The 22,230-nt window shown below is 40.0% G+C and overlaps 1 protein-coding gene across 1 annotated transcript; it reads left to right on the forward strand.

The window, feature by feature from the left end:
- Positions 1 to 308: 308 nt before the first annotated feature.
- On the forward strand, positions 309 to 22,222 carry LOC124704129 (protein ILITYHIA-like). The gene is made up of 60 exons (XM_047236367.1): positions 309 to 395; positions 1,549 to 1,922; positions 2,002 to 2,133; positions 2,309 to 2,690; positions 2,854 to 2,997; positions 3,078 to 3,262; positions 3,415 to 3,541; positions 3,617 to 3,690; positions 3,914 to 3,990; positions 4,077 to 4,113; positions 4,264 to 4,430; positions 4,578 to 4,761; positions 4,832 to 4,909; positions 5,587 to 5,706; positions 5,783 to 5,842; positions 6,353 to 6,475; positions 7,768 to 7,843; positions 7,921 to 8,099; positions 8,675 to 8,977; positions 9,084 to 9,200; positions 9,289 to 9,390; positions 9,463 to 9,603; positions 9,742 to 9,906; positions 10,016 to 10,192; positions 10,291 to 10,413; positions 10,519 to 10,599; positions 10,683 to 10,799; positions 10,940 to 11,112; positions 12,458 to 12,535; positions 12,608 to 12,755; positions 13,555 to 13,677; positions 13,751 to 13,807; positions 13,886 to 13,996; positions 14,159 to 14,350; positions 14,458 to 14,631; positions 15,057 to 15,167; positions 15,258 to 15,327; positions 15,399 to 15,477; positions 15,563 to 15,665; positions 15,752 to 15,922; positions 16,048 to 16,170; positions 16,253 to 16,366; positions 16,749 to 16,855; positions 16,927 to 16,978; positions 17,062 to 17,168; positions 17,257 to 17,316; positions 17,396 to 17,510; positions 17,810 to 17,920; positions 18,007 to 18,144; positions 18,217 to 18,339; positions 18,613 to 18,684; positions 18,843 to 18,955; positions 19,674 to 19,832; positions 19,914 to 20,010; positions 20,098 to 20,280; positions 20,819 to 21,013; positions 21,099 to 21,266; positions 21,348 to 21,480; positions 21,635 to 21,722; positions 21,856 to 22,222. The coding sequence occupies exons 2-60, from the start codon at positions 1,641 to 1,643 to the stop codon at positions 21,893 to 21,895; spliced, it is 7,641 nt and encodes a 2,546-aa protein (XP_047092323.1). The 5' UTR covers positions 309 to 395; positions 1,549 to 1,640; the 3' UTR covers positions 21,896 to 22,222.
- The last annotated feature ends 8 nt before the right edge of the window (positions 22,223 to 22,230 follow it).

The following is a 22,230-nucleotide window of genomic DNA, read 5'->3' on the forward strand; positions in this document are numbered from 1 at the left end:
AACCACAAAGGATAACACCAATCATGCTCCGACAAGGTGGCCCCACATATCAGCCAGACAATGCTCCCAGTCCAAAACCCCTAACCACTGGCGAGTCCTCCCCAAGTCCCCCAACCCCAACCCTGCGCAGCGTTTCCCCATCCTTCTCACCTCCTCGGCCGCCGCAGGCCGCAGCACGCATCACACCACACCGCCCCGCCCCGCCCGCCTCCCGACCTCCCCACCCGCTCCGCCGCCGCCCCGCGAGCGCGCCGCCCCGCGCGGAATGGGGGCCCCGGAGACGCCGCCGGAGGAGGTGCTGCGCGCCGCCGCGGCCGAGGTCTCCACGCCCTCCGCCAAGCGCCGCCTCCGCCTCTTCCGCCACACCCTACCCCCACTGCTCGCGAAAGCAACAGGTACCACCGCGCGCCGCCTCCCTCCCTCCCCGCTCCTCTCCCTAGGGATCGCGCGCCTCCTCCGCAGATTAGTCTCCCGTGCACCTCCGCTCGCTCCCGTACGTGCTCCCTGCTTTTCTCAGCCGCGATCGGAAATATTTACTACTTTCGACGGGCGGATTCACCTAGTTAGTTTCGCGAGAACGGGATCTCCCCATCTCCCGCGACGCGCTGCGTGCTCGTGCGTTTGCTCAATTCCGTTCGACCTGCAGCAGATCGTACAGTAGCTAGTTACCTTCGCTCCCGTGTGCAGATGCGCCGTTAGCCCGGGAACAGGGCGGACTTTAGATTCGCTGCTGGTGCTATCGTTTGCGAGCTGTAGCGTGGTTTTACTTTCTGATGTGTTAGCTTCTGGAGTTCTGTTCGCTTGATATTGCATCGTCCTTCTCTCACCGTACAAGTTCTTAGCCGAGGGGATGGAGCTTGCAGGGAACACGTGAAGCTAGCTTTGCTTGATTTCAAACGGTTGCCCTAAGGCACCGATCTGCAGTTAAGCTGCAGATTTTCGTTGTTTTCTATCCCGTTTTGGATCCAGTGCTGTAAGAGTGGCAGCAGGACTGAACAAAATGGAAGTTGATTAACATTAATTGTATCCTTTTCTGAGCCTGCTTGGAGTGTGTCCACCGGTGTTTAGCTCACACTTGGACTAAATACCTGGAAGCACTCAAAATTTACACTCAATCCAAACAAGTTTACAGTGTTTGGATCCTCCCTTGACATACCTGACTGTCTTGTGGTTGGATTCCTATTCAGCTCATACATGCATTCCTTGTTAAAAAAGGAATACATGCAGAGAATTTACCCTGTTGAGTATATTGTGTGAGATTGTTACTACAAGAGATTATTTGTGATAATATGCAATGCCTATGTGACTTGATCTCAATCATTCATTTGAGCATGTACCTTCGTCATTGCTAGAATATTTGTTGTACTAGTAATGTTCATGAACAGGTCCTTCTCACTTTTTAACATTTTTTTGTTTAGCTCTGCTGGGCCATTCGTATTTGCATTTAAACTGATATACCCCTGCAGCTATTATCTAATCCGTTTTATTACTTCTATACAGAAAGCAACGCAAAACCATTTCTCTTACGCTATTCTGTTTCCTATGCAGATTCAGCATCAGATACCACATTGTTGGTCGATCTCATTTTCCAGACATTGCCTTTATATGATGACCGTGCCTCAAGGAAAGCGGTAGATGATATGGTTATTCGGGCTCTCACTGAGTCCACCTTTATGAAGCCGTTTGCTGCTGCACTTGTTCAGTCTATGGAAAAGAATCTGAAGGTTACAAGCCCTCTTGCTTGTTTCAAGCTTCTCAGATGGTCAAGCTATCTTCTGAAATGGACCCAGTTTGCCACACTTTCTAAAGGTGGTTTCTCTAGACTGGCCAATGCACAAGCAGTCTTATCTCAGGTTCTGATGGATGGCTCCTTTCGTCAGCGTAGGACCTGCAAGCAACTATTTATCCGTCTTTTCTCTGAGGTAATTTTCACAATAACTCCAGCATACAGGATTATTGGAATTAGCCACGCCTCTTCTCTTACTTGGTTTCATTTTCCAGTCTGTTGAAATATATAAGATGTACATAGAGGAGGTCAGAGATTCAAGGATCTCGGCAAGGGATTCTCCTGCATTCATAAATCTAATACTGGATTTCACCATTGCTTCATCTTCGTTGTTATCCGAGTACAAGGTAAACCCATCCTTGTTTGATTTGATTTGATTTGCAGCCATTACTTATGAGTAGTCGATTTTTTTCCAGCCACTCCAAACTCATGGTATTTTATAACCTATTTTGTTTCTTTTTTTTCTTCTGCATTCCCTTTCACTTTTTCTTCAATGTTTGACAATCAGTGATATCTTTTCAGCCACTATTCCTTGATTTATATGTCAAAACCATCTTGAGTTCAAAAGATCGGCCATCAGAAGCAGCCAGTGAAGCTTTTAAGCCTCTTTTCTTGGATATTGGGCATGAGGATTTCAAAAATGTTGTGCTCCCATCATGCATAAAGATGCTGAAAAGAAATCCTGAGATTGTGCTACAATCTATTAGACATCTTCTAATGACGGTTCGTTTGGACCTAAGCAATTATTCCATGGAGTTCATGCCAGTTGTTCTGCATCAGGCTCGTCATTCAGATGAAGAAAGGAGGATTAATGCTTTGAGTATCGTAGCAACTTTAAGTGATAAGTCCAGTGATCCGGACACTCTACCTTCCATGTTCAATGCTATTAAAGCAATTTTAGGAGGTTAGCTGTAATATCTTTATGTTCCATACCACAAATTGGCTTATCATATTACCTTTACCTCAGTTAATGTGCTACAACTTGCATCCTCAACTAACACTTAACACACTGAAATTTGGTACCATAGTATAATTCATATAGCTCTTAATATGCTTTATCTGGGCAGGCTCGGAAGGGAAACTATCACTACCGTACCAGAGAGTTGGAATGTTGAATGCTTTAGAGCAACTGTCAAGATTTTCTCCAAAGCAAATAAGCAGGCTTGCTCCCTCAGTATCTAGTTTCCTTCTAACGTGTTACAAGGGCGATGGTAAAGTTAATTGTTGCATTCTGTGCTTCATACCCTCATCTGATGGCGCAAATTCATATGTTATTGCTATCTTCTGACAGGTATTGAAGAAGTGAAATTGGCAGCTCTCTCAGCTTTGGGGTCATGGGCTTTGGTATCATCTGAAGCTGTCCAACCAGATGTTGTTTCATTTATTACTGCAGGATTGAAAGAGAAAGACACTTTGAGAAAGGGGCATCTAAAATTAATACGAGTCATATGCAAAAAGTCTGATTCCCTGACTAAGGTACTATATTTACTTTGAGCTGCCTGAAAAAAACCATTCTGTTGAGTTCTCATTTTTGTGGCAAAGAAGAGTGATCAAAACTTGAGATGCAGCTGGGATGCTGATGCTAATATTGTTCTATATTGATTATTGATAAGTTTGATGTTGTGCAGGTTACTTCCTTGCTGGATCATTTGATTCAGTTGTCAAAAACTGGCTTCACCAAGGCAACACAGCGGTTGGATGGAATCTATGCACTGTATGCAATATCTAGAATTGCTGCTATTGATGCCAAAGCAGGTATGTCTATAATAATGACCTAATATTTATATTTTAAGTATGTTATGTCATTAATTTTGTTTAATGTACATGCAGATGGTTCAATTGTGAAGGAAAAGGTCTGGCCATTGATTGCTCAAAGTGAACCCTCAGTGGTCTCTGCTCAGTTGGTAATTCCGGCGTCCTTTTCAATTTCCACAAAGAATAATTTATTATTTTCAATGAGACCTCATATTTATCTCCTTCGGACGACTGGTACATGACATGAACCTTGAAGTAGTTCAATGCGATTCAAACGGATATGAATGGCTCTAAGTTTTTCAGATCTTTGGATGCTACTTTGAAACTGAAGCTGTTGCATATTTGCTTTTAACACTGCATCTTTCCCTGCAGCTTTCCAAACTAACAGACGAAGATTGCTTAACATGCGTGGATCTTCTTCAATCACTGCTTGTGGATCATCTTTTCCGGTTTTGCTCCCTTGTTCTTAAACTGCATTATGTGTGTTAGACCGGCACCTTTTGCTTCTCTCGACTTATCATTGTTTGAACTGCAGGGTCCAGGAATATTTTTCTGTCCAGTCATTGCTACAGGTATGCATAATGGGCAAGGATGCTCCAATCTGTTATGTTTGACTCACTTATCTTAAGTTTTTTCAAGCTCTTTATATTTTGTAACTAGCCCTGTGAATATCTGTTATGTGGCTGTCGTCTGTACTAATCTTTTTTCCCTTTTCGCTGCAGGTGCTAATATATCTAGTTTGCCATCCAAGCTGGGCAGTTAGGAAGATAGCTTATGATGCTACTAAGAAAATACTTTCAAGCTCTGGTACCTTGGCTGAAGATCTTCTGTTCTTGTTCACTGACTGGTTGTCATTAGTTGGAGAGAGAATATCAATATTGAAACAAAGGTATGCAACTTTTTGCCTATTTATTCGTAGCTCTTCGGTCTCTTGGAGCGAGTGCACTATGCAAGATATCTTCTTAGGCTGTGTTGAACTAATTCTTTATACCGCCCTTCTAAATTTTCACATAACCTGACACAGTTTTTTAATCAGTGATATGGATGGCTCTGGAGATTCACAACTACCATTTATTCCATCTACTGAGGTCCTTGTGAAGTGCTTGTTCTTGATTGCACCTTATGCAGTTGACCATAGTCGGAGATCATATTCTCGACTTATATTGTGTTCCCACCATCCTTGTATTTCAAGCTCCAGTTCTCCTGCTGGTGTATGGAAGGTTTGGATCTTGCTACCTATCTTTTGTCCATATTTTGATCCATCTAATTTGTTTGTTTGTCCAATTTCAGAGGTTGCAGAGAAGGTTGAAAGAGCAAAAGATCTTCTTAACCGACTTAATTTTCCCCAACATTTCGGCTATATGCAAGGTAATTACCAAATTTGAAATTTATGGCAGGGACCTTTATGTTTTGGCAAAATGTATTTTATGTTCATGTGAGCTAGCATTCTAGTATTGGAGCGGCATATACTACCCTTCTCAAATTCTTATGAAATGTTCATAAATGCAACAGGGAATAAAAACAGTTGAATTCCATTATAATTTTGGTGCATGTTTGTTATGACATGGTACTTGCAAGGATTTTTGGGGTTTTAAGCATTAGTTAGTAACCTAGATACATTAGTTGCATACTTGCATTTGTTGATTTGTGAGTAACATAATTGGTTAAGTTGCTATGGTATACTTTAGTTAGTTATCATAATGGTTTCGGCGATTCCAGTACCAAGTTTTTGATGGTACCGGTCTATCTTCTGTAGTTGTATGGATTCCATGATAGAACATGAATTTTAGTTTGTCAAAAATTTAATTGAGAAACAGATTAAAATAGACAGTATCCAAAACGGGAGTGCCCTTGGTTGGTTCATTTGGAAATTGATCACTTTCAGGTGGTCCCTAGCGGCCTATCCAACACCTAGCTTCATTGCAAGGCACTTAGGTTTACCATATTTACTTATGTGAAGCCCAGTTATAGTATTTTATATTCTACATTTTCCTGTCCAATATCTGTTTTTTGTTGGGTCAATGACCAGTATACTTCCTTTCCAGGAATTGCTTTCACAGGATGGTCTATTTAGTTCCAATAAGCAAGAGCAACGTGCAGCATTATGCTCATTATCGACACTGATGACAATAGCACCCAGTGATACATTTACAGAGTTTGAGAAGGTGTGTTTTCTCCTTTCATTTCCAGTGAAACTTGTAATATATGTTCTAACGTTATCTTCACACCGTTATTTTCCAGCACTTCATAGAGCTTCCATACCGTGCTTTGCACGATGGCTTCTCTGAGAATGATATCAAGGTGAACTTTGTTAACTTCATGACAAGTATTTTTGATTAAGAAAATATCAGCACCTTGTGATGATTAACCAATGTATTCAGTTCATAATAGAAACATATTTCTAAGGTCATGCCTACTTATTTTGGACTGATGTTTTGGTGATGTTTTCAGCATTCGTGAACTGTCATCTTTGTTCTGTTCTCAACTTCTCATAAATGACCTGTCTTCTGCATTGATTCCTCAAGCCATAGTCAGCTTTGATTATGTATTACCATACCCAAAGTGGATGTACTAATGTTTTCACACTACACTAGATATGTACTTGATCGTTTTGAGACATATTTAACCTTTCTCTCTTGATGGCTTAAACACTGCTTCCTATATAATTACACATCTGATAACATACGACTCTGCACTTTTGTATATTTCGTCCTCCAAAGCTTATTTTTTAGCCTGTTTTATGTATCTTTTTAGGGTAGATAATCCTACTTTATAGGATGTGCTTACAAAGTTATTCTTACTCCACTGTAGATATTCTTTACTTCAGAGGGGCAGTTGTCAAGTGAGCAAGGAATTTATGTTGCTGAGGCTGTTGCTTCTAGAAATACAAAACTTGCAAAGGGACGTTTTCGTGCATATGATGTTCAAGATGAGGTAATTCTTGTTCTTTACATCCGGCAGAGTAGAAATGTCCTGTTGGTCAAAGCTGATGACTTTTAAGAGTTTGTATATCAGTAGTCTGAGTTCCTGTGGCATGATTTTCCGTGTCACTTTATTTGGACTATATAACCGTGTGAGCCTGTGGAAAAATCATGTATTGCAGATAAAATATAACTAAACTAAATAAAGCTGGCACCTTACTTCATTAAAAATGTCACGGAACTGCAACTATCTGGCTCAGTATAGGTTTGCTTATTGTCGGAAAACCGCTGTCCATGGTGGCCAGCCTCCCTAGAACTGCCGCTGCTCATTTCTTCCAGATTCGTACTAAGTCATGTATATTTAATAGCGTATATGACGTATATTTGCTGTCTGTTGGTTTTCTGAAAATACTAATTGGATAGGTGGACCCGACAACCAGACCTGCTGCCCTTAGCATCTCAAGAATGCGCTCTTCTCAAGCGAATCCAAATAGGTGTTGACAGCACATGGCATTTAACATCTTTCCATCTCAGCCATTAGTCAATTAACGCGTGGAGCATTAAACTATTTTGCAACATTTAAATAGTTATAAAAGTTGAGCGCTGGTAGTAATCTTTGTTCTTGCATATATAATCTTTATTTCAAAGATCATATACTTTTAAATTAGTGTTTTTTCATAAATCTGTGAAATACCTATGCAGAATATGAATATCCAAACTCCAAGTACTAGAACTTAGGTTTTCAATTTGTGGATTATATGGAACGATCAATATAGTACTCCTGCAAACATTTGAATTTTCGACAGTTTGAAATTCTGGGTTGTGAAAATCTCTGCAGTTCGGTAGAGCTGAATTTCCGATAACCCCCAACAAAGACAAATTTGATTAATGACCATAATCTCTATAGTTTTACTGTTTTGCTCAAATGAACATGTAGTCCACTAGTCCTACATAGTGTTACTTGCTTGCAGCAGTGTTACTTTTTGTTGGTGATTGGAGAAATTTTGAACTGCATGAGTGGGGAAAATGCATCAACGTTAGATCTGTGAGAGAAAATATGCATTAATGCCTCCTGGAGCCCACACACCCTCATTATTGCATTGGCCTATGAAGTCAACTGTACTGGGACTCTACATCTTATATTCCTCAAGTATTTTCACTGCATATGAAAATTTGATTTATTATGCACAGATCTTCAACAAAAGATGGGTGGTTTAGACTTAATGCGTGGTTGCCACGATGTGTATAAAATCCCTCCCTCTTCTTGTTGTAGTAGTCTTGATTTTGGCTTTGCAATGTTTATAGGACCCTGCAAAGAGTGATAGGCGGGAATCGTCTAGCATTGGCAAGAGAGAAACTGGGAAATCTACAAAAAAAACTGGTATTCCAAGATCTTAGTTCTTGCAGAAGTTTTAAGTTTAGTGCTCTATTTGAGAACTCATGTTTACAATCTTCCAGCTCCTGTGGACAAAGCCAAGACTGCAAAAGAGGAGGCCAGAGAGTTGCTTTTGAAGGAAGAATCTTCTGTACGTGAGAAGGTTGGACATGTGCAGAAGAATCTTGCGTTAATGTTGGACGCTCTTGGTGAATTGGCTATTGCTAATCCTATATTCACTCACGGTCAACTACCTCATCTGGTTAGCAACCCTACACTTGCATTGTCTAGCTTTTTATTTGTGTTACCCTGCAGCGCAGTCGTCATTTTTTTTAATGTGCTTCACCACAATATCAAGCATGGCTGCCAAAAAATGTTTTGTGGTGCATTTATCTCAAAGCCCAGAAAGCTGCCATAAAATGTTGATTACTTTAGTATATAATTAATCAATTTAGGTGAACTGGGCAGAAGTTCTCCTCTTTATTTATTTCTAACAATATAATTTATATTTTAAACAATTTGTAATTGTAGGAGTTAGATTAATATGTTGAAAGCTTTTAGCCATGATGAACGGCTGCCCTAGTATGTGTCCTGTTGTATTTTTAATGCATATCTTGGACTGCCAAATAGTGGTGAACAAAACTGGCTAATGAAGTGACTGTTAGATACGCAACTAAAAGAGCTGAAAAAGCATCTATGTGGCCACTCAATGTATATTAGAAGCATACAATTGCAAGTACTCTTTAGTGTTTAACTTTATTTTTTCTAAGATATGATCTATTTGTAAATATATTTGCTTATGTGTTGTGGCTTAATGCTTGATGTCGTTCCATGTAGGTAAAATATATTGAACCATTGCTAAGTTCTCCAATAGTAAGTGATGCTGCATTTTGTGCAATGTTGAGGCTGGCTCGCTGCACAGCCCCTCCTCTTTGCAATTGGGCAACTGATATTGCTGCTGCAATCCGTGTAATGTCTGTTGAAGATTTTGAAATGGTTTTGGACCTTATGCCTGTGATTATGGAAGAAGATAGCAAAAAGAGGCCATCACCTGGCCTCTTTGAACAAATAGTAACTGGGCTGACAGCTGCATGCAAAGCGGGACCTCTTCCAGCAGATTCATTTACTTTCATCTTTCCGGTATTTCTTCAATTTCATCAATGGTCCTATCATAATTTCACTTGTGTTCCTCTTGGCTTTTCTTTTTATCTTTTTTCTTTTCATTAATCTGCTTGTTTGCACTCAGATAATGGAGACGATCCTTCTTTCTTCGAAAAAGACATGTCTACATGATGATGTGCTTCAGATACTATCTATGCATCTGGATCCGATATTACCTCTACCTCGACCTAGAATGTTATCAGTTAAATATTCTTCTTTCATGGCATAGCATAATCATTTGCATCATTTTAGTCCCTTGAGTCTCTAACCTCTTTTTTTGGTGGCGCTAGGTTCTTTATCATGTGCTGAGTACTGTTCCTGCTTATCATCCTTCAGTTGGACCTATGCTGAATGAGCTATGCCTAGGTCTAAAATGCAACGATTTAGCACAGGTTATTTATTCATTCCACAGCTTAGTACTTTTTTTCATCTGTTATGATATCCTTACATCATTCTTTATTTAGGCTCTTGTTGGGGTATATGCAAAAGAAGTGCATGTTAGGCTTGCCTGCTTAACTGCTATAAAGTGCGTTCCTAGCCACTCTGTACAACGGGATTTGCAGGTTTCAACAAGCCTATGGATCTCTGTTCATGATCCAGAGAAGGTCAGTAACAACCTTCCTATTCAGTTTGACGTGTAACTTGGGCATTGGCCCTTTTTATATCCTTGTTTTTGATTGAACTCTGAATGTTTCGTAAAACTTATTTTTTCTGGTACTCTCCATGACACATATTTTATCTAGGCGGTTGCTGAATTAGCAGAGGAGTTATGGGATCGCTTTGGTTTTGATGTTTGTACTGATTATTCTGGCATATTTGATGCACTTTCCCATAAAAATTACAATGTTAGAGCTGCCGCAGCTGAGGCTCTGACTGCTGCGTTGGATGAAAGTCCAGACAAAATGCAAGTAAGTCTCCAGTATTGCAAGTTCTGTTACATTATCATGTTATTTTGAGAGGAACCAGAGTATTTCATGGTCATCTTTCTAAATAATTGTTGTTGTATGGTCATGGCAGGATACACTTTCTGCTCTGTTTTCATTGTACATACGAGATCTTGGTCCTGGAGTTGAATTTGGAGATACAAACTGGCTTGGCAGACAGGGTATTGCATTAGCACTCCACTCGGTTGCAGATGTCTTGGGTTCTAAAGATCTTCCTATTATCATGACATTTCTCATATCACGTGCATTGGTAAGTGTTTCCGTACCGTACTACTATATGTGCATTTTATGATTTGCATGCCTATAAGTACATTGAAAATTTAGTACCTACTTATACTGAACTTACAGGCTGATCCTAATCTGGATGTTCGTGGTAGAATGATTAATGCTGGCATCCTTATTATTGATAAGCATGGAAAGGAAAATGTTCCTTTGCTGTTTCCTATTTTTGAGAGCTACTTGAATAAAAGGGTAAGTTCCTGTGATAATTTGAGCATTGGGATTTAGTAGATGATATAGATAATGTATTTTAATCTGCAATATCTGTATTACTCTACGTTTTCGGATATGTTACAGGCATCAGATGAGGAAACATATGACCTTGTCAGGGAAGGTGTTGTTATATTCACTGGTGCTCTAGCAAAACATCTATCGAAGGTGCAAATACTATCAGACTTATAGGCTGTTCGTTTAATTTATAAGATTACCTATACATGGTACTAATTTAGACCTTCTAGCAGGATGATCCTAAAGTTCACAGTGTTGTCGAGAAGTTGCTAGATGTACTTAACACCCCGTCAGAGGCAGTTCAGAGGGCTGTGTCAGACTGTTTGTCTCCACTTATGGTCTCAAAGCAGGTGAGTTGTGTTATTCACTTCAGTTCTGTTTCTTGCATTGATGCCCTCGTGATCCTTTCAGTATTCACTTCTGGTTTCTTGTTTGTCTGCTTTATGTTATAATGTCAATGTGCACTTACTTACATATATATACATATTAGGAAGAAGCCCAAGCTCTTGTATCTCGACTACTGGATCGGATGATGAAATGTGAAAAGTATGGTGAGCGGCGTGGTGCAGCCTTTGGCCTTGCTGGAGTGGTAAAAGGATTTAGAATTACTTCATTGAAGAAGTATGGTATTGCTGCAACATTACAACAAGCTTTGGGAGATAGGTATGTGGCCTTACCTCTTCATCAAATGCTACATGAGGGACTTCATGTATAAAATTAGTTGATGCACATGTGCTGCATACAATTTCATGATAATATAGAGATCTACATATTACCCCATAAACTATGTCAGTTTAATTTTCACCCCTCAGATCCAAAACTGATTAAATTTGCACCCTCATTTTCCCATAGTGTTTATGTGCACCCTGTTTCCACCCCGGTTTTGGTTTTATCCCACATGGACGCTGTCTAAGTTTATCACTTAGAGCCAGCTTCCCTCGTGTGCCACGTGTGTGACAAGTCACCACCACATAACCCCTTCATTCTACCTCCCTCTCTCCTCTATCCTGTCTGGCCATGACTTGAGCTTAAGCTCGTGGGTGAAAAAATGCTGAAGTGGAGTGTTTACGGCAAAAATAGTCCGGGAGATAGCACTGAACCGCGCTTCTGTAGTTGGCTGATGGTTTGGTTGGGAATCATCGGCGAAAGGCACTAACAAGGATAGAACCACTAACATGGACTGGAACATGCACCCTGTGGTAGGCAGGAGCTTAGCGGGGCTCTCGAGTCACAATTCCAGCGAGTCTATCCCTGGGAGAGCAGCTGCACCGTTTTTCCTTCATGCCCCATGTTGCACTCTTCACCCAGGCTCCTGTAGGTGGTCTACAAGTTCGTAAAGATGCAGCTTGTCAACAAGTAGGGTTAGAATTTGAATGTCGTGGTAGCAAATAGGGCACAGTGGGGCGGTGGCTTGCTGCTGCTAGTGGCCAGCTGGGGCCTCAATGGTCATGATGCTTAGATGCAAAAAGAGAGACACAGTGTACTGAGAGCATGCAGGGTTGGCTTTGATTTTTTGAAGGTAAAGGGCTGCCATGGAGAAGAAGGGAAAGGGAAAATGAGAAAAAAAAAAACGGGAAGTACGTGGGCCTCTGCTGAGATTTCTGCCACACAGGCCATCCTGTGGCAGCCTGGCAGAGGTTTAAGTAGACGGAGTTAACAAGTATAGATCAGCATTTAGATGGTTTTAAGTCCATCGGGAAAGTTAGTGACATGCGTGCATCTGCTTTAAGGCAGTTGAAAAGTGAATGTAGTTATACTGTTTAATCATTAGTTTTTAGTAGATGTCTTCAGCCCTAGCTTGAGACCTTCATTTCATCCTTAAATTTGGCATTGTAGGCAACTGCGCCTCACTTATGTATTGCAAGGATAGGATTAGTTTTTTGCTTCATTGTTTCTTGTCATGTTATTTCCATCCGGTGCCCTCCCTTTCTTTCACAAGATAGTATTTGAAACATCAGATGTTTTGTGAATGATTAGTGTTTCACCACATCGATTCTGCTGTTCCCAGAGCGTCTGCAAAATCCCGTGAAGGAGCATTACTTGGGTTTGAGTGCATGTGTGAAAAGCTTGGCAGATTATTTGAGCCGTAAGTGTAGCAATGCTTACTTCATAATTGTTTTCTGGTTGAAAATTGTTCATTATGATTCTTGTCTTGCAGCTATATCATCCAGATGCTACCCTTGCTTCTCGTGTCTTTCTCTGATCAAGTTCTGGCAGTGCGTGAGGCTGCTGAATGTGCTGCTCGCGCAATGATGTCTCAGCTCACTGGTCACGGTGTTAAGCTTGTCCTGCCTTCACTTCTTAAGGTGCAGATGTCTCTTCATCACGCTATGGAACTGTTCTATTTCTGCTTGATATCAACAGTTGCCGACATCGACTTGCTCTTGTTACACACTTTAAGTACGCCCTCCGATCCAAATTAATTGACTCCCACTTTGTCTAGATACGGATGTATCTAGTCAACAAACGCCTCTAGATACATCCATATCTAGAGTTCTAGACAAAATGGAGTCAATTAATTTGGATCAGAGGGGAGGGTATGTAATCTTCAATGCATCTCCCAAATCTGATGTTATTTTTATCTATTAATGCACTGCACTGTTTTAAGATTTGAGCTTACATATATAGATGACCTGTCATCAGAAACTACTAGTTGCATTGCATGCAACTGCAAATTGTCTACTTGTGTCCTTTCAGTAAAACAACTAGAGAGAGCCATCCCGATGGCCATCTTTCATCCACTTTTTGTTTTGTTTTCTCCACTCTGATAATGCTCCTTGCTTGTTTCATGTCTAGTTTTTGCACTTACTGTTGTATTCCTTTTGTACTATGTTTCTTAATAGTTCAGAAAGATACCATAAGAAAATTTCAGATATAAGGCCACATATGTTTCCATGAATGTGGACTGCACTATATATTTTTATCTAGCGTGGCAAAGGCCAATATATATAATTTGTACAAAGACAGCTATTCCTTGGCATTAGAGTAATATTGTACAATCGGATGACTAATACTGAGTAATAAAGTTGTAATGGTTGGCCATACTATTATATGTATTTTCTTAAATTGCACATATCTGGATGAGTGTCATGTATTTTCTTCCAGGGCCTAGAGGATAAAGCATGGCGAACTAAGCAAAGCAGTGTTCAACTTCTTGGTGCTATGGCATACTGTGCTCCTCAGCAGCTATCTCAGTGTCTTCCGAAGATCGTTCCGAAGCTAACAGAGGTATATGATGGAATTTGTATTTGCATATAATCTGCATGAAATTTTCTCAAATTATATATCATTTATTTTCCAGGTACTAACTGATACACATCCTAAAGTCCAATCAGCCGGACAGACAGCCCTCCAACAGGTAACACTTGCTTATTTCTCATAGACGTTGGGATGTTCTTATACCTTATCTCTGATGGATACTGTCTATTTTTTCCAGGTTGGAAGCGTCATAAAGAATCCTGAAATCTCTGCACTTGTTCCAATTCTTCTGTCAGCTCTGACAGATCCAAATGGCCACACCAAACAATCTCTTGACATCCTTCTTCAGGTGAACTGGGTTATTAGATAATGTTCACCATGTTTTTGCATCTCAATTGGTTCCATCACCTCTGATGATTCTTTTTTATTTACCTGTAGAACAGGGTGTAATGTGTGTATTTACCTCAAATGATTGTATTTACCTCTGGTGACTTATTTTTTTTTATGGCAGACGACTTTTATTAACTCCATAGATGCACCATCACTTGCGTTGCTGGTGCCCATTGTGCACCGAGGACTGAGGGAGAGAGGTGTTGATACTAAGAAGAAAGCAGCTCAAATAGTTGGGAACATGTCTTCTTTAGTTACAGAACCACTGGACATGATCCCATACATAGGATTGCTTCTACCTGAAGTCAAGAAGGTTTTTTATGCCAGTCCTGGACACAGCATTTTGGAAGCTGATAGTAATGTTTAATGAATTTAAAGTCCACTTACTTGATTCTCATCCTCTACTTTGATATTTTATAGGTTCTAGTGGATCCCATACCTGAAGTCAGGGCAGTTGCTGCTCGAGCTCTTGGGTCCCTTATAGTAGGAATGGGTGAACAAATTTTCCCAGATCTCGTGCCATGGTTGTTAGATACACTGAAATCTGATAATAGTAATGTTGAACGATCTGGGGCTGCACAGGGACTAAGTGAGGTTGTTTTCTTGTCCTTCGCTTTTATTGTTTTGTATTATCAGTTTTGACTTTTTTGAACTTAGCAGTGTGTTGTCATGGATATTTTGTTTCTTAAATCTTCTGATGCATCGACTGAGATAGACTTAGACATGCAATCTAACATGTGTAGCCAAGGCAGTTCACACCTGTAATTTCTGTAGAAGTTATGCATTGCTTGTCAACTCTCACTTATCTGACACTTCATTTGATTAAGGGTGGAAATTGTCATTTCACAATATTTTTTTTTTCATGTTGAGGTTTGTTGAGGGTTTTCCAAGTCCAATATTTTTGGAGTTCCAGGAAAAGCAAATACTTTCAGATTTCTTACACTATTGTCTATTAGTGCCTTGTGTGGCAAGAAATTTTCTGTTAGTGTATGATTTTGCCTATTGTTGTGAACTTCCAGGTTTTAGCTGCTCTTGGCAAAGATTATTTTGATCAGATTCTTCCTGACATCATCCGGAACTGTTCTCATCAGAAGGCTTCGGTTCGCGATGGACACCTGACACTTTTCCGCGTAAATTTGCCCCCACAGTTCCCCATCTTTTTATCATATGACTATATTGCCTGAAATGTTCTAGCGTTCCTGACTTGTATCCTTCTGTAGTATCTGCCAAGGTCCATGGGTGCAATTTTTCAGAATCATCTGCAGTCAGTTCTTCCTGCTATATTAGATGGTAAGATAGTTGAACTTCTATCTATGATAATCTGCTCCTTGTAACATTGACTTCTAACATTCTCTTCTCAGGGCTTGCTGATGAGAATGAATCTGTTCGTGAGGCTGCACTTGCTGCGGGTCATATCTTTGTGGAGTACTATGCAATAACGTACACACTCGCATTTCAATGAGTTCAATGTTCATTTTTTAGTAGTGCTCTTGATATGTGATGGCATTTTCTTCATGTTAAATAGGTCTTTGCCTCTGTTGCTTCCTGCTATTGAAGATGGGATATTCAATGATAATTGGCGTATCCGACAAAGTTCTGTTGAACTTCTGGGAGATCTTTTGTTCAAGGTCGCTACCTCCTTTATAATAATGATCTGACTGACATATAGTAATTCCTATCTTACCTTTTCTAATTGTTGCTTTACCATCTGTAGGTGGCTGGAACTTCTGGGAAGGCAATCCTGGAGGGTGGAAGCGATGACGAAGGTGCTAGCACAGAGGCTCAGGGACGTGCAATTGTTGAAGTTCTTGGAAGAGCGAAACGGGATGAGGTTCTTGCTGCCATTTATATGGTCCGCTCTGATGTTAGCTTGACAGTCCGCCAGGTATTTGCTATATTTTACCCTTCTGTGGAACCGGTGAATTTGGTTGTTTTGTTCGAGGCAGTTGAATATGCAACTGTTCAGCATTCCAGAGTGCCTTTTTCTAGAGCTTCTCTTTTTCGTGCTAGGCTGCGGTACATGTCTGGAAGACAATTGTAGCAAATACTCCAAGAACTCTGAAGGAGATCATGCCTGTACTTATGGACACACTAATTTCATCTCTTGCATCATCTTCCTTGGAACGGCGGCAGGTTTGATTTATTTAATACATGGTTTGATCTTTTTAAAGAACTGTTCTAATTTTAACGTTGGTAATACATTGAATTTTTTCAGGTTGCCGGGAGAGCACTTGGTGAGCTTGTAAGGAAGCTTGGTGAGAGAGTTTTGCCCTCTGTTATTCCCATTTTGTCACGAGGACTCAAGGACCCAATTGCTAGCAGAAGACAAGTAAGTATTGTTAGCTTTCTATTCGACTATTCCTACATAACTTGATTTATATTTTGCGATTCGCAAAAAAGAAGTTCTACACTTTGTGACTTAGGACTTGTGGAATTTTTACCAAGACTTATGTTAATCGCTTTATTTCCTAGTAGAGATTGAAGTGAAATATTCATGTGCTTTTGTTGATCTCTGTTTCCTGTTGAAATTAACTTTCATATGGTTGTCTTGAATTCTGTGTTCCTGTCATTATTTTTGCCAGCTCACCAGTTTCTTTGGAAGCTGTATATGGATATGATGCTTTCTTAATATATTATGGACACACCTTGTATGTTGTTGAATATAACAATTTTTGGAATGATCAATGTACTGTTAACCTTTTTCTCTTCAGGGAGTATGCATCGGCTTGAGTGAGGTTATGGGTAGTGCTGGAAAGCATCAACTATTAAGTTTTATGGATTTACTTATTCCTACCATCCGAACTGCTCTGTGTGACAGGTTTGTCTTCTGGCTTTTTAAGTGTGTTATTTTATAGTGAGGTATCACTAAACAGCAAGCATTTGTAACAGCACACAGGAGGTTCGCGAATCTGCTGGATTAGCCTTTAATACTCTATATAAGGTAACACTGGAGACCACATGCTTATAGTATGGATGATTTTGTTGGACTACATGTTTTGTTATTGACTTTGTTATCTTCCGTAGAGTGCTGGACTGCAAGCCATTGATGAAATTGTTCCCACACTGCTACGAGCCATGGAAGATGACGAGACCTCTGCAACAGCCCTTGATGGTCTAAAGCAGATTCTAAGGTTTTTTGTCAGTTACCATTAGTTTGGTTAAATTGAATATTTTTGCTTGAGCACCAGAGATATGCTGACCTTTCAAATGATTTGACAGTGTCCGTACTGCTGCTATTTTGCCCCATATATTGCCCAAACTAGTCCAGCCCCCTCTCTCGTGAGTCAACCGATTTTTTATATTTAGAATTTTCGATCAACTTTTGTTTCCTTACAAATTACCTTTGTTGGGGTTGTAGTTCATTCAATGCACATGCACTGGGAGCACTGGCCGAGGTAGCTGGGCCAGGTTTGAGTTCACATATTGGAACCATTCTTCCTACATTGGTACTTGCTATGGATGATGAAGATGAGGTGAGAGGCATTCTAAATACATACTTCAGATCTGGCCTATTTATTAGTCATGTGATCATTATTTGTACTCTTATTCATAATCTAATACATTTGCCCATAATTCATAATCTGTCCAGTTTATGAGTAAAAATGCTACTCCCTCCGATCCATATTACTTGATGCTAAAATGGATGTATCTACAACTAAAATGTGTCTAGATACATCTATATTAGCATCAAGTAATATGAATCGGAGGGGAGGGAGTAAATTTAGTGTATTCTGTTATTGCTGACAATGAATATTTCTCTTGGCAATTATAGGATGTACAGAGCACAGCCAGAAAGGCTGCTGAAACTGTTGTATTGGTTATTGACGACGAAGGAGTTGAAACACTAATGCCCGAGCTTCTCAGAGGAGTCAATGACAGTCAGGTTGTTCACCTGAGAATTCTCATTGAGCTTGAATCCATATTATACGTGTTGTTAATTTAAAGGTTGACATATTTTTTTCTGGCCAGGCATCTATGAGGCGGGGTTCAGCCTATCTTATTGGTTTCCTCTTTAAAAACAGTAAATTATATTTGGCTGATGAGGCTCCTGAAATGATGTCTACCCTAATTACTTTATTGAGCGATACTGATAAGGCAACTGTATCTGTGAGCACTCTCCATCCCACACTCCTGTTTTAGTTTTCTCTACTTTTGAGGCTTACTTACAATGGTCAACAGGCTGCCTGGGAAGCATTTTCAAGAGTCGTTGGCTCTGTTCCAAAGGAACAGCTTCCTACACATATAAAATTAGTGCGCGATGCTGTCTCTACAGCCAGAGATAAAGAACGTAGGAGGAAAAAGGTGCTACTTGGAACTTTTACATTTATGATCTGCATATGTGGCAATAATTTGCGCTTGCTAGAGCGGAAGGAATATTGCTACTCCCTCCGTCTGTAAAAGGATGTCTCAACTTTAGACAAATCTAGATGTATCTAGATACTAAAATGTGTCTATATACATTCAAAATTTGATAAAGCTGAGACATCCTTTTATGGTCTGAGGGAGTACATTTTTTCAGGGACACTTCGTTAACTTTGTTCTGGCTGACATTCTAACAACTTGAATCAATTTCAGAGTTCGCCTGTTCTCGTACCGGGCTTGTGTCTTCCTAAAGCACTGCAGCCTTTTCTTCCTATATTTCAACAGGTACTCACGCAGAACTATTAGTTGTTATAATCATAGCCTTTTGTAGCAAGTGTCGAATTGCGTGCAGCGTGAACTACCTGATTGAGAAGCATGTAGTGCGTTACACAATCAGGCTAGTCTTAAGCACATTTTAAATCAGATCTTCTGTTGTACTTCAGGGTTTAATTAGTGGGTCCGCCGATACAAAAGAGCAGGCAGCAGAAGGTCTGGGGGAGTTAATTGATGTTACAAGCGAGAAAACTCTTAAGGAAGTCGTTGTGCCAATAACAGGGTATGGTTATCTTATTTTTATCAAAATAGCACCTGTGTTGTGATTTCATCTTGTATTTTAAAGGAGGCATTTGCTATCCTTGTATAGAAGAAGCCCCAAAGCATATTCTATATAACAGAAATAATTGCAACCATCAGCCACGTACAAGCTGCCACTATAGCATGTTATTCCTGCAAAATAAGCGAATTCCTTGTAAGCATATTTGTAGTGCTCCTTTAGTTTAATGTTAGTTATAGATACCCAAAGCTTCTCATTGTTAATAGGTATTCTATAGTTGTTCTTATGTGCCGAAATGTCAGCTCCAAATTCCCGCATTAATCTGCTGTGTGTTCATAAGCTTGAACTTGAATGTGGAGCCTGATAAAAATCCTGGAATGCATCATTGAGCTTTGTACATAAACACATATAGGAAATTCGATTAAAAATCTACAAAGCTAATGCACATATAAACATGTCATGTTTTTCACATTCAGCAAACATGTCATATTTTTCACACTTGTACACATTGAGCAAAGATGTCATATTTTTCACATTGTAGCTGCTGCATTGTAACTCTCTCTTAATTTATGTACCACTACGTGTAACAAATTCCCTCTAAACATGGTGTAATTACATGGTTCTGTGTTCAATCCTGCGTGCTGGGTTTTTTTTTTGTATATATACGGCTTGTCTTTATAGGAGGCCTGTTGCTCTAATATATGCCTTGCTGTGCGTATAGGCCCCTTATACGCATTCTTGGAGACCGGTTTCCATGGCAAGTTAAGTCAGCTATCTTATCAACCCTGACTATTATCATCACAAAAGGCGGGCTTGCACTTAAGCCCTTCCTTCCCCAACTTCAGACAACATTTGTTAAATGTCTACTGGATAGTAATAGGTTGGTACAGGCTTCTCTTTCTTTACTCCATTGATTGTTTTATCTCCTTTGAGTCCTTTTACACGAACGTATGAATTGCAGATCTGTCCGGACAAGGGCCGCATCAGCTCTTGGAAAGCTTAGTGCATTAAGCACACGGGTTGATCCTTTAGTTAGCGATCTGTTGTCCATGTTGCAGGTATTTCTGGCATTACCTTTTATTTTGTTGTGGTGATTGGGATGGAGTTGCCACCACCTGTGCAGAAGTAATTTTATGTTTTTTCAGTCAGGGGATGATGCTGTTAAGGAAAGTGTGCTTTCTGCACTCAAAGGTGTTGTTAGGCATGCTGGTAAAAGTGTTAGTTCTGCAATCAGATCACGTGGGTGTGCTCTTCTCAAAGATCTGCTGGAGGCTGATGCTGATGATGTACGCAGTTCTGCTGCAAAAGCAATTGGTACATTGTCACAGGTATTGCAAATTGTGGCATTTTTTTAATCTTTATAGACGTTTCAGAAATAATTCACAAGATTTGCCTAACTAGTGGTTAAGGTATCGGCCTGAAATTAAACAAGTCTGCTCGCGATCCTACATCTGCTGTAAGACTAATCATGCCAGTGAAATCAATTGCACTAAACAACACATCAGAACATATAATTAAGGTACCACATTGTCTTCTTTTACACACGTTTTTGGACATTATAGCCAGGCTTGCCAAAGAAAGATCAGTATATTCTCTGAAAGCGAATATGGGAGTATATTGGTTGCAATAACATCTTATATTATGGGACAGAGGAAGTACTTTGGAGGATTGTATCAGCACTTTGACCTGTATTGTTTGGAAAGCAACTCCTATTTCAAGGGAATATAATATCTCTTGCTTACAACTGTTCAGTCATGGGCTTGCCATTGTTTATCTGTGGAGGAATCATTTTTTTTATAATAGTTGGAATTATTCTTTTCTTTTCTAAAGTTACCTATTTACTTATTATGCATATGCTTTCTTCAGTACACGGACGAGATCGAGACCTCTGATCTGGTGCAGGCCCTGTTGAGTATGGGCACATTACCAGACTGGTGTACCAGGCATGGTGCTTTGTTAACATTCTCATCCATATCAAGGCATTCTCCAACAAAACTGTGCAATTCCGCATCATTTGCATCGATTGTTGATCTTCTGAAAGATTCTCTAAAAGATGACAAGGTATTGGATCAACTTGCACTAATTGGTTACTGTATTTATCACTGTGTTTCCATCTGTAGTAACTCTTGTCTGTGTTGCGGAGAAGTTCCCTGTTCGTGAAGCCTCTACAAAAACTCTGGGGAGGCTACTTTGCTACCAGCTACAATTCGAAGGCAGCACCTTGCAACTTATTCAGTTGCTTATCGTGGCATTGCGTGATGATTCAAGTGAAGTCAGGAGAAGATCTTTGTCCTGTATCAAAGCTGCTGCAAAGGTTTATTATTAGATCTATTTCCATTTTGCTATATTTATTAAGTAGGTGTTACGCTGGTAATCTAACTGTTCTTTGCTGCAGATAAATCATTCAGGTCTTGCTACACATATCTCGATATTGGGCCCAGCAGTTGGTAATACTTTAAAGGATAGCAGTACTCCAGTTCGTCTAGCTGCAGAGCGCTGCGCAGTTCATGTTTTCCAGTTGACCAAAGGTACATGCTCGTACTGGTCCTTGTTTTCTGTTGTTTCATATCACATCTTTCAATACTGGAGCCCCGTATTGGTGGGCTTGTGGTAAATTTTGTAGCTGTCCTAACTTCAACAATGTTAGTTACTCAAAAATCAATTTACTACGTCTGTTTCCAGGGGCAGAAAATGTCACCACTGCACAAAAGTACCTTAGCAACATGACAGGCTTAGAAGTAAGAAGACTTGCGAAGCTTCCTGTGGAGAGGTAAGAGAAATTGACTAATTTAGTACCCCTACTGTCTGGATACCTGCAATTGCTTTGCGTTGTTCCATCTTAGTGAATCTGATCATAACTTGATAAGACACTTAAACCTTTTTTCCATGGCTTTCCGCTGCAGCGATGGCAGTGAAAGTAGTGACGATGACAGGAGGACATAAACACTGCTCTGTCACAGCTGCCTCCAAGACCATTTTTTGTCTGTTCATTCAGATCATACCTGATATCTTATAGGTATAAACCGTGAGTGGAACAATGTGGTCAATTTTTTCCTCTGACCCTTGATGTAAACACCTTTTTTTGGCAACATATATAGTATTTAGAGGACTAGAGGTCGTCTGTGTTGTTCATATTTCTTGCTACGAATGAACAATGTTCAAATCGGTTACAGATGCATTAGGCAAATCAGGCATATTTTACGGAAATACTTTTGTACACCTGGGTGTTTCTGTCACCGTACATTTATTTCTTGAGATTCGTGTTCACCATGATAGAT

Source organism: Lolium rigidum, chromosome 3 (genome assembly GCF_022539505.1).
Source record: "Lolium rigidum isolate FL_2022 chromosome 3, APGP_CSIRO_Lrig_0.1, whole genome shotgun sequence".
NCBI lineage: Eukaryota > Viridiplantae > Streptophyta > Magnoliopsida > Poales > Poaceae > Lolium > Lolium rigidum.

Coding starts and splice junctions, on each gene's coding strand:
- LOC124704129 (XM_047236367.1), top strand. CDS start 1,641: ATGGTTATTCGGGCTCTCACTGAGTCCACCTTTATGAAGCCGTTTGCT. Junction 9,391..9,462: donor AATGCAACGATTTAGCACAG/GTTATTTATTCA, acceptor TTCTTTATTTAG/GCTCTTGTTGGGGTATATGC. Junction 13,678..13,750: donor TCGTTCCGAAGCTAACAGAG/GTATATGATGGA, acceptor TTTATTTTCCAG/GTACTAACTGATACACATCC.